We start from the raw sequence: 12,452 nt of genomic DNA, 5'->3' as shown, positions 1-12,452 counted from the left end.
ACTATTTGTGACTACCACTGAAAACTGAGACACACAGCATTTGATCACTGCATACAGAAATCATTTCACTTTTAAGAAGTGTTTTTTAACATTGCAACATTGCATATCTAATCAGCTCCCAATGAAGACATTAATTATTATTTGTATTATCACTCAGTGAGTCATTTAACCATAAACCCTGGACGTTATATAACATGTAATGCACTTCATGTTGTTGATGACAAAGAATGAAATATATTCTCTTTATCTCTGTATTTTTATATCAATATGGTACAAGATTATGCTTTTCAAATCAATGTGTTAAACGAGTTAGGTAAAAAGTAATCAAAAAGTAGTCAGAATACGTTACCTAGATTACATTCAATTTTTGTCATGTAATTTGGAATCAATAACTGACTACTTTGTAAGTAATCTAACCAGCATTGCTAGTCAACACCATCAGAAGATGCAAAAAATAATGTGTCAAACACAATCCTACTAGTAAAGGCTCGTTTTTTAAAAAAGAATATGAGTCAACGGCTCTGATGAGTCAACTATAACAGTCGACACAGACAGAGGAACCAATCAGAATCCATCCTCCTTTAAATAGCTCGAGCATTTAAAGCAACAGACGACAAAACTGCAGCTTGGAGAAACGTGTACGTTCGTGTTGACACTAAAATAGTTATCGATGGTGACTTTTGTTATCGTTCTGGGTGTGAACGGGGCTTAAAAGTATTGAAAAGTCCTGCCAGCTGTTACTGTTACTGCTGTTGCCATGGTTACCTCTTGGGGCGACCATGATATCTGTTCGCGACAATTTACCGTTTTAAAATGTATTATTAATTTAATAATTAATTGAATTTATTAAACCCCTGCAATTTTGTCAAGGAACAATCAATATGATTATGCTCAATTATTAAATTATGATAATAATAATAATAATAAAAAAACTAACAGCAGGTAATGTAACGGGACAGCTTTTGTCCCATGTCTCAAGAATCATTATTTCGATACGCAGCGTGTTACAATACGGAGCGTGACGTCACCGCGCGATTGTCTGGTCAACAACTCAGCTGTTGTGGGGCGACCGCGGGAAAATATTCCACGTAATACATCGGCCGGTTCCAGGGAGGGACTCTGGACTTAAGTGGGATCCTTGTGGCAGTGTGTCGGACAATATAACGGAAATATATCCGCATTTGTTCTCAAATCATAAGCCAGGGCACGTTGGGTTGGAATAGCGGAGGTTTAAATCTAGGACATTCTCACGAGAGGAAGGAAAATGGAGTTGGATGACGGAGTTGTGTACCAGGACGACCCGGGGACATCGGCGATCATGTCGGAGAGGGTCTCGGGCCTGGCCAACTCCATCTACCGTGAATTCGAGAGACTTATTCGCAAATACGACGAGGACGTGGTGAAAGAGCTGATGCCGCTGGTCGTGGCGGTGCTGGAGAACCTCGACACTGTGTTCGCCGAGAACCAGGAGCATGAAGTGGAGCTGGAGCTCCTGAAGGAGGATAACGAGCAGCTGATCACACAGTACGAGCGCGAGAAAGCGCTGAGGAAACACGCAGAGGAGGTGAGTGAAGGAGATTTATCTGTTGACATCATCAGGGGGAAAACGGGAGGTTGGCATCTTTGTTTTGTTGCAGCATCATGCACGTGCATGAATGGCTTTGTCATCTTACCATGCCTCGTTTAGCCAGTGCTGCCCTTTGATGATGGTGATGAGTCAGTCTTGGGCCTCACGTAAATCAATAAATAAAAAGCATTATCAAACGTTCATTACTATGTCCTCAGATGGTGTCTGGTTCCTGCCGCTGATGAGAACTTAATGTACAAGCAGAGGTGGCACCACAATGTTGTTTACATGCTTATAAAGAGATGGAAAACAACATAAAACAAACAACCTGATTCTTGTCTTACCATGCAAACTACAGAGACAAATGCTTGCCTCAGTGTCATATAGGAGAGACTGGGGCAAGTTGTCACAATGACTAGCTGTTAAATCACATTACATTATATTTATGCATTTAGCACATGCTTTTATCCAGAGCAACTTACAAAATAGGAACAAAAGCAATTCGCCAAGAATATTTGACAAATATTATAGATTAGGAGTCAAAAGTTTTGAGTCAGTGTTTTCTAGAAGTGATTTTGTATGTTGGTTTTTCCACATCATATTCTTTTAAGTCATTTTATAGGCTATTTTATCAAATTATAGGCTAGACAGAAACACACAGAAAAGACTTTTTTTCAGACATTTTTTCCACATTACTCCTTGCATGTGTCATTAGTGTTGAATTATGTTATGAACCTTTCATAGTTGATGTACACTCTTTGATGTGACTCTAATCTATTTTGGAAATAAGATTACACTGCATTGTACTGTTCTCAACGTGTGTAAGCCCGACTTTGGACAGATTAATGCTGCTCAGTGGCTTTATGTGTTCCCTGACACAGTGACAGTTAACTGGGATTATGAGCAATATGCCTGGCACATTCTCCAACCAAAACACAAATGAGCTACATTAATCCCTGTGTGAACTGATACGGGATCTAGGATACATCCTATTATGACAGACTGGTTTCACTTCCAGAAGAGTGACATAAGGTTGTGATCAATATTCACTGTGGTGAACATTGATCTCTTACTCACCTTTCATCTCACCGAAAGTAAGTTTTAAGAATATTTAGGATAATGTTGTTTAGGTTTCAGGCCTAATGTGTTAAATTTTCATACTGTTTAATATTTTCTCACTGAAAAATAGTAGTCACACGTTGTACCACTATGCTGTCCAGTGTTATTTTAGTAGTTGAATGTGACAAGAGCCGTATGTTTGTTGATCTCTGCGCTCGGGGGGGCTGCTGAGTGAGTTTTGTGTGCCAGTGTGACGGGAACCTAAAATGACACTGAAACAGCTCCTCTTTATCAGATGCTCACACTACACCAGGCTCTCCAGGAGACCCCTGTACTCCAGACATGAAGCATGTGTTCTGTAGGAGAGGGATTCCAATTAGGGAAAATGCGTCAAGATATTACATCCAGGTCAAGGGATCCTTTGCTGTGACCAGGCTGAAAACTGCTGTTGGATTCAAACAGTATATTTCTTCTTTGTCAGTGCATAATGCACCTTTTTTGCTGTTTTCACTTTACACTACTTTCGAAAGTTTGGGATCAGTATGTTTTTTAAAAAGATGCATTAAATTTATATTTTATAAAAAAATATAGTTTTATATTTCATATAAATGGGTTTCTTTTAAACTTTATATTCATCAAAGAATCCTGAAGTATCACAGTTTTCACAAAAATATTAAACTGCAAAAATGGTATGTTAAAAATGTTGTTAATTTGCTATCATTAAATAATTTATCTGCATTGTATCAATGTCTGTGATTTCTAGATATCCGCATCAGCGATTGAAAAAAGCATTAGTCACATCGGTCAACCATTTATTGACATTTCACATCATAGACTTGTTTACATATGTATTTGTACAGAAAGTTTGGATATAGTTCATTAAATGAAATCCTTTTCTGATTTCAAAACTTTTCTGCCTTTTAATGCTTCAGTCTTGATAGATTTGACATTTTAATCTTGTTCCTCAGCCTGTAAAAAGGACTTGTAAAAAACCATAAAATTGAAGATCACGTGTCAGGGTTTACACTTATCTTATTCTTGATTCTATTTTTGATCTATTGTACTACCTAGTAGAAATCATAAAGTGCTCAAAGTTTTCTACTTGTAGCTTTTAGTCTGTTAAGTGTGCAGTCAATATGCTAGCTAACTGAAGTTTACCTATAGCAGATATATGCATATAAAAATAGACCAAAAATATTGATGACTCATCATAAAAAATGTACAAGACTGAAAATGTCCCCTTCCTTTAAATTAAAAATGCTACCTAGCGTTGACTAGCAGCAAGTAGCAAATCACGGTGTATTCATGTTGTAACAATTAAATCCTGTAACGCCTATTGGCTATTATAAAATATATATATATATTATGCAATGTTTAATTTTTTCTTTGTGTTTTCTGTGAGCAGAAGTTCATTGAATTTGAAGATTCCCAGGAGCAAGAGAAGAAAGACTTGCAGAACCATCTGGAAAGCCTGGGATCACATTCCCGTCAGCTGGAGCTGAAGATCAAGAATTATGCTGATCAGAGTAAGAATAAGAACCTGCTTTTATTTTCTGTTCTCGATTACTCTACTACTTACTTCCATGGTCTAAAAATTTCTAGAACCTTTTTAAACATACGTCTTCTAGTAGGGCTGTGTACTTAACCTGTTCTTCAATATTTAATGTATGTTTGAATAAATCTGTCACATTTTTATGACAGCCACCATTTAAATGTTTATATTTAAAAAAATGAGTAGAAACATAATTGTCATTAAATATATTATTATAGAGGGTATGCACGTGACGTCACCTGTCGGCCGGAGTGACAGTGGTTACGCCCACTGAGTGGCAAAAAGAAAGAGTGGCAGCATTGGTTTTCAGTGTGAAGAACACACAAAACACATTCAAAACGGGAAAAAGAGTTTTGCGATTGATTATATTTTTACAGACTGCCGAAAGCTACAAAAAAAAAGAAGCAATTCACAGAAACAACTGGACTCCAGGCAGAGAAACATGGATTTGCAGTTATCATTTTGTCAATATGTTGAATTTTGGGGTAAAATCATACCCTATATATTGTATTGTTATATATTGTATTGACAACTCATCAATTAACTATTTACCATCTTATATTCTGCATAATTGAGTGTTTTAAATAAACACTGACAAAACCTATACAAGTTTTAAGACTGGATGATATATATAACATTAATGTAAGTGACTCGAATGAGCCATTTCTCACCCGGATTTAGACCTACCTATATTGTATTTATATAAAGCGTTCACAGGCAAATGCTTTATGTATTTCCCTTCATCAAAATCAGGCACATATAATGTCTGGAAACACGATTCCTGGCTGCATGTCAATATCCATGGATTACTGGATCTTTGGTAAATTGTAACAGAAACAAAAACAAATTTAAATAGTTTGTTTTACTTGAGTTTTCGCAGTTTCCCCTATTAAATCCAGTCATGCAGCAAGCTCTTTGGCCACTCAAGTCCGGCTGAGGGGGCGCGTTCTGGCGGGAAAGTGACGTCAATGCATACCCTCTATAACGTTGTTATTATAAAAACTACCTTATGTGTAATTTAAATGTGAGTAGCCTACAAAATAGTTAATTATAACCTTTAATATTATAGTGATGTAACAAATGGGGTTCCCTGATAGTTTAAAGCATTAGTTCAGAGATCTCTTCACTGAAAGCTTATACAGATACACAGGAGTGTTTGAAAGCAGCCGCCTATCTAAGAGCATGTCTGTTTACAACATGTTTTTGAAGCGTTGCTCATTGTAGGCAAATTACAGACATATCTGTTGAGCACGTGAACGCATTGGCCAATCAGAGGTGTTTAAGTTAGTCAGAATCCACTCAACAGTGCTGAAAATGCTAGGGGGAAATGCTGGTATCGTCACATTTTTAAAATTTCAGTACTGACTTGGTACCGAAGTACTTGTCGGCTAAAGTCTGGTGGGAGTGGCCTTGAATGGCAACATGCCCAGTGCATTATGGGTGTTGATGTTTTCCTACCTACATTATTTGGCAAAAGGGAAGACAATAGCCCTTTTTTCTCTGTTTTCTCTAGTATGGTAGCACCAATTTTAAAATGATTTTTGCCTTTCTATTGTGTAGGCAGCCATGTTTCAGTGAAAGCCCCTTTTGCCATCGACAAAAGTACCCCTTTAATATAGAATGGATATAATCCATGCAATTAAGCTAAATGTGAAGTATTGGTTTACAGTGTTCTTCACACATGGTCCATAATAGAGTACCGTCCCATCATTCAATCTCTCCTCAACCCATTCTGCTGATCCCATTAATGGATCAGTGATAATGTACAGTTGCCCATTTGCACAGGAAAGCATCGACATTTTCTTTGACTTCAACATATAGCTCATGGACTGTGAGTCATTAATGTGAAAAGAAATGAAATTTCAATTTGAGTCATTGTCAGAGCAAATATTTACACCCCTAGTAGTCTGGCTTTGTGCAAGAGAGTTTAGTTTAGTTTTGAATAAATGTGATTAATCTCTTCATTTTGATTAAATGCAGTGTTTCCTGTGGCCCTGAATAGCATTACCCATGTTCTGTTGTTCAAAAACATCTGGTAAAAAAAGCTAAAATGGGGTCAGTTCAGACCGAGTGTGCACGTTCAGATCGCCCTGTGCTTCACAAGATGCCTGTGGGTGATAATGAAATTAGGCAAGCACCCATACATGCTAATTATGGCTGTCTGCTGTTTTAATCTGGCACTAATTAATTAATTCTGGCATTAATTAATAGTGAATTGCCATTGTCTGAGATTTGAACTGGATATCAGTTCTACTTGAAATCACTGTGCTGAAATTAAGTATGTAGTAGACAGTGAATTACTCTCGCCGGTTTGATGGTGGGATGCGTTGGGCAGTTCTGCTGCAGGCTTAGATTTAAACCTGACAGCTAAAAGTGGATTATGTCTTTGTGTCACCTCTTAAATCAAGCCTGTTTAATGTCCTCTGTGAACATCCTCTTTACAGAACTGCAAATGTTTTTATAGGCTTCACTGAAAGCATAAGCTTTGCCCACTCAGCCTAGCTTAAAATCTGGTTTCAGGCCAATTTAAAGTGGCAAGCTCTTTCACATGGTTTTACAGTTTTACGGCGGGTCGGCTTTGGTCATATGGGACATTCTAACCTGTGTTATGATGATGTCTGGAATAATTAGCCTAGTTTCTCTGTCCTCTTTTAGTTCTAGGCTCTTCTTCAGAGCTATATGGCATGTAAAGTGTGTTCACAAGTGTTGCATGCAATGAGATAACACGCCTAAATATTCTCTTTTAAAGTTTTTTAAAAGCGGTTCATTTAAAAAAAAAAAAAAAAAAAAAGACACTTGTGAGTACTTATGAACTGAACAACAACTCTAAAATCTTTGCAAAGCACTGCTGAACTAATCATGCTTGATCTAATCTTTCTTACTCTTTATTTCTCAGTAAGTCGATTAGAGGAGCGAGAGGCTGAACTCAAGCGAGAGTATAATTCCCTTCACCTGCGGCACACAGAGGTAAGAGAGAGAGCAAATTCAACACAATGTAAATGGCATAGGCCATGTACACTTTGAGAGTGACAACCATATTTTAAAGGTGCAGTGTGTAAATTTTAGCGGCATCCAACAGCTCTCACCCCTCCCTTTCGAAGCGCATAGAGAAGCTATGGTGGCCATCTGGCCGACACAAGACAGATGTCATCGTCTGAGACAGCAGAGAGTAGTCAGTCAAGCAGTGAGGTTTCTTCTTACTTCTAACAAAGAACGGTCTCTGCTTCTAATAAACCAGACAACTACTACTACTACTATTTCTTTGTGCGTATTCAACATAGTGACGATGCAAGCTGCCTCTAAAAACTCAAACGATTTAGAAGAAGAACAACATAGTGACGAAACGCGCTCTGTAGAGTAGTTTGTTCATTTAGGGTTACTGTAGAAACATGCCGGCGCAAAATGGCGACTTAACATGGAGGGGGGACCCGCGGTGTATGAGATAGAAATTGCTCATTCTAAGGTAATAAATACATAACGGTTCATTACGTAAGATACACCACTCAAAACATAGTTATGTATATTATATTGCATTTCTGTCAATAGATCCTCCCAAATTTGACACATTGCACCTTTAAAGTCGGCATGAAACATAAGTTGCAATGGTCTTTTCTTCCCTATTGTGCTTTATAAAAAGTAATGATGTGCACGGATGAATCATTAATAATAAATACTGAACTGTCAATTTTGATTTTATAGTGACTTTAAAACAGTCAATTTAAATTAAAATACACTACTGTTCAAAAGTTGGGGGTTCGTTTTTTTTTAAAAGAAAAGAAATGAATACTTATAGGGCACATACACACTGTCGGTTGTCAGTTTTAAGCACCTTTTTGTGCTTAATTCTGTTCTGTTCACACACAGTTCAGTAATTTAAGGGAGTGACAACCGCATTGATTTCTGAAAAATGCAGGTAGTGACAACCGCATTTACAAAAATAATACACAGTGTATACGCAATCTAACTGAACAACTAGTTGTTAAAGGGTTAGTTTACCCAAAAATGAAATTTCTGTCATTAAGTACTCATCCTCATGTCATTCCACACCCGTAAGACCTTCGTTCATCTGAAAAACCTCTCGGATTTCATCAAAAATATCTTAATTTGTGTTCCGAAGATGAACAAAGGTCTTACGGGTGTGGAACGACATGAGGATGAGTACTTGATGACAGAAATTTTATTTTTGGGCGAACTAACCCTTTAATGACATTTTAACGTGCATCAGAAATGTTTCTCCCCTTTGTGCAGAAAAAAACAGGGAAAGTGTGTTGCCAGATCTTGCTAGAAAAACCACGAACAAGAACAAGCCCACAATAAACTGAAATAAATCACAATGCTTTATGCTGAAAATAAGATCAAAATATCACGACTTGCACCTGCTCACTTTAATAACTCTGTAAACTCAAAAAACGCTTATAATAAGCGGACATGGCAACACTGCAAGAGCACGCTCTGTGAAACAGCCTTTAAGCATGCATAAAACACAACGCCTACGTCGACCGTGCTTTAGTTAAAATCGCTGAGCATGATGAGTCTTTTGTCGCTGTAAGATTTCTTTGGTAAAAACAGCGAAGACCAAACACGTGAGACTCCAGAACGTTGTTATGGTTACCATGCTGTCAATCATCGCCGTTTCGGGAGTTGTGTTCCATACACACACAAGGGTGCGTTTCCCGAAATCATCGTTGGTGAACTATGGTCGTAAGTCCCATTGAAATCTATTGGTAACGACGGAACTTGCAACCATAGTTCGCTTTGGGAAACGCACCCCAGATTGATAAATCATGGGACTCAAGACCGCATTTAAATGCGGTTGTCTCTCGTGAAACTTTACAGCGTGGCCTTATTTGGCAAGGATGCAATAAATTGATAAAAATTGACAATTATAATATTGCAAAAGATTTCCATTTCAAATAAATGCTGTTCCTTTGAGCTGTCTATTCATTAAAGAAGCATGAAAAAATTTATAATTGTTTCCACAAAAATATTAAGCAGCACTACTGTTTTCAGCATTGATAATAATAAGAAATGTTTCTTGACCATCAAATCATCATATTAGAATGATTTCTGAAGGATCATGTGACACTGAAGACTGGAGTAATGATGCTGAAAATTCAGATTTACCATCACAGGAATAAATTACACTTTAAAATATTTTACAATACAAAACAATTCTTTTAAATTAAAATAACATTTCACAATATTACTGTTTTAGTGTATTTTTGATCAAATAAATGCTGCCTTGGTGAGCAGAAGAGACTAATCTTACCAACCCAAACAAAACTGGATTAATCATTTAGAAGAGAAACTACATTTAGCTGTAGCGTCTACCTGCAGCTCTTAAATTAATCCTCCTACTTTTTGTTCATTTGTTCTTCAGATGATCCACAACTACATGGAACATGTGGAACGGATCAGGCTGCAGCAGACAGGAGGAGAGACCTCTGACACGGGAACGCTGGGCCGAGTTCGGTAAGACGGACATGATCCTATATCTGTGCTAGAAAGAAATGTCATGTAGTTGACTGAGAACTGGCAAACCGATTCAGAAGCAGATTGAAATGGAATTAGAACATTGGCTAATTGCATTCCACATTTATCTTAATATATGATGCAGTTTAGCTTATGTCATGATTTTTAATCCTCTTTTCTTTCTTTTTTTTTAAGGAAAGAGCGGCCCCTGTCTCTGGGAATCTTTCCCATGTCTGGCGGGAGCACTTCACTGACACCTGACGTCCAGGGCAGAGCTGAGACTCCTGGGACGGAGGCCTGGAGGTTCAACAATCTCAGTCATCAGTGCTCTAACGCCAGCCTCAAGGTACAATAATGGCCCACATCATTTTCTACTGAGGCACTAAGACAAATGTCGAGGGAATTTACACTAGGACATGAAAAGCATTTTGAATAGTTCACTAGATAATAAGTCATATAATAGACAAAAGTTATGAAAGAACTCTGGGAAGAGAGGATCATAGATATGTATTTGATGTTTCATACATGTTTAGCTTTGTTTTGTGTGGATATCTTCTGAAACAAGAGCTGTTTGTGTAATGATAAATGTTTGCTGGTGGATAGGGAAGAAAATATGAGCAGTGGTTTGTCGACAGATGTTGCCACGGAAACATTAGGCAGTCATGACGCATTTTCAAGCATCTTGTAACATCGACAGTGACCCATTTTAAAAAATGTACTACAGGTTTAAACAAGATTTAACGGATTTAACTGCATTAGTTAAACAACCTCAGAGTCCCTGTATTAACACCATTCCTTTGACCTATTTTTTTTTTTTTAGGATAGACTGTTGTAAGCTTGTTTTAAGGATGTTTAGATAATTATATTTGAGTCAAATATGAAATGTGAAATATTTTCAGAATAACTGCATATTAAAAAAAAGGTTTGAATTGGACAAATATGTTCAATCATACAGAACATTCACTCATAATGTTACAGCCATTTTTCTTTATGTGAACTGATGCTTCAACATCCACGTTCACCTCCATGAAACATGGCAACATTAAGAATTTGAAGCTCTCTTGAATGTATCGCTGCTTTAAATGTTTCCATGCACAATAATGTTATGTTAGAGTTGTGTTTTCCCACCCACCAATGCTAGATCACAGCACAAACACAAACACATGTGAGCACTGTTGTGTTTTGTGTTGTGCCAGTGTTGCAAACAAATATAAGATGCCACGTCCCAATTTTCTTGTCCAAGCAGTTGGATGCAGAGGACGCTCCAAAGAACAGGGAGGGTAAGGATGTTCTGGAGGCTTGGGATTCACTGGCAAACGACTGCAAGGTAGCAAGGCTCCGTGCCGGCGGACAGTGTGTAGTGCAAATCACTGTTGTTCTCTATATAATAGTCAGAAAGTTTATTCACAGAACCATGTCTTGTGTTTTAGCTGCATGCAACTACAAAGATGTAGAAAGTCCAGATTAATAATAAATGCTAATTAAAAAGAGCATGTTAAAATGATCTTTAGTTATCCATAATCTAGGATATACACTGCCCGGACCAAAAAAAGTCACTGTTTGGATTTAAAGGCAAATGCTTAAGAATCTATGAATGGATTACAGTGATTATTATGTTTCTAGCATGTTCTATGTTTGGCAACAGTTCTTCTAACCCTAATTGATGGAGTGTGTAGCTTTTCTTTTATTCATCACAACATTTATATCCATCAAGAGGTGCATCATTTTTTGTTAAAGATCAATGCAAGAGGTGAGCACTCTGTAAAGTCTACTCCAGCACAACCCAAAGACTTTCAATGAATTTAAGGTCTGGACTCAGAGGTGTTAATTCATGTGTGAAAATGATTCTTCATGCTCCCTCCCAGCCATTCTTTCACAATTTGAGCCTGATCTTGACATTGTCATCCTGGAAAATGGTCATGATGTGTCTTCCTACATGGTTGTTTAAGAAATGAAAAGCTACACTCTCCATCAGTTAGGGCTAAAAGAACCAAACATAAAACATGCTATAAACATAGTAATCACTGGAATAATGATCCATTTATAGACTCTTAAGTATTTGCCTATTTAAATCCAAACAGCGACTTTTTTTTTTTTTTGGCCGGGTAGTGTAGTTGCATACAGCTAACGCATGCTGTTAATTTTGCTTTCACCGCATGCCATTTCAGTTTCACGCTGTCTTAGATTTCATTATTCATTCACACTTTTCTTGTTTTTTTAATCAAAATGGTAGCTGATAGTATTGCTTGTCTTTAGTTTTAACACATATTGTAGCTATTATTTCGTTTTAACCTGTGTTGTTGGGGAATGTTACTTTTAAACGAAATGTGTTACATTTATTTCTTTACTCCTGATAAAAGTAACTCTGTTAGATTATTTTGAGTAGTGGAAAGTAAAGTTAGTTTTGTATTATTTTGGCTAAAGTGTGTGGGTATGTAAAACAAAAAAAGTTAGCAATAAAAGTTTTCAATTTTAGTAGGTTACATTTATTTTATTCATTCTATTGAATGAGAAAAATAGGGGGCATGGCTTGTTTTTCCCCGGGGGGAATTGATTGGATCTAGAAAAGTGGGCGTTCCATTTAGAATGACAGTTGGAGGGGATGTTCTACCCAGGCCGTCAAACTGATATCATCAGAGAAGGAAGGCCGTTCCAGAGGGGAAGTACTTTTTCAGATTTTGATTAAAGACCCAAAAAAAAAAAAAAGGTTTTGGGATTAAATTGCTCGGATGATTTGTTCACCACAAGACTAGTAATGTGCACTAACAAAGTAGATGGGGTCAATTATGATTTCTTGCTGAC

At 37.2% G+C, this 12,452-nt stretch overlaps 2 protein-coding genes across 12 annotated transcripts in view; one reads left to right on the top strand and one right to left on the bottom strand.

Moving 5' to 3' along the window:
• Positions 1-12,452, bottom strand: part of rps2 (ribosomal protein S2) — a 71,148-nt gene that overhangs the window by 19,775 nt on the left and 38,921 nt on the right. The gene's annotated exons all lie outside the window — the stretch shown is intronic.
• spag9a (sperm associated antigen 9a) overlaps positions 968-12,452 on the top strand; it is a 34,672-nt gene continuing 23,187 nt past the window's right edge. For 3 of the 11 annotated variants that reach the window (XM_051884891.1, XM_051884864.1, XM_051884822.1), the window contains exons 1-6: positions 978-1,564; positions 4,032-4,152; positions 7,075-7,145; positions 9,559-9,650; positions 9,846-9,996; positions 10,894-10,977. In XM_051884891.1, coding sequence (XP_051740851.1) covers positions 1,265-1,564; positions 4,032-4,152; positions 7,075-7,145; positions 9,559-9,650; positions 9,846-9,996; positions 10,894-10,977 — 819 coding nt within the window. In that variant the 5' untranslated portion in view covers positions 978-1,264. Of the gene's footprint in view, positions 1,565-4,031; positions 4,153-7,074; positions 7,146-9,558; positions 9,651-9,845; positions 9,997-10,893; positions 10,978-12,452 lie in introns of all 11 variants that reach the window. The other 8 variants (XM_051884899.1, XM_051884857.1, XM_051884908.1 and 5 more) reach the window with 8 other exon arrangements.

Source organism: Ctenopharyngodon idella, chromosome 3 (genome assembly GCF_019924925.1).
Source record: "Ctenopharyngodon idella isolate HZGC_01 chromosome 3, HZGC01, whole genome shotgun sequence".
Lineage (NCBI taxonomy): Eukaryota > Metazoa > Chordata > Actinopteri > Cypriniformes > Xenocyprididae > Ctenopharyngodon > Ctenopharyngodon idella.
The sequence above is the reverse complement of the archived record's forward strand: the minus strand, read 5'-3'. Positions and strand labels throughout refer to the sequence as shown.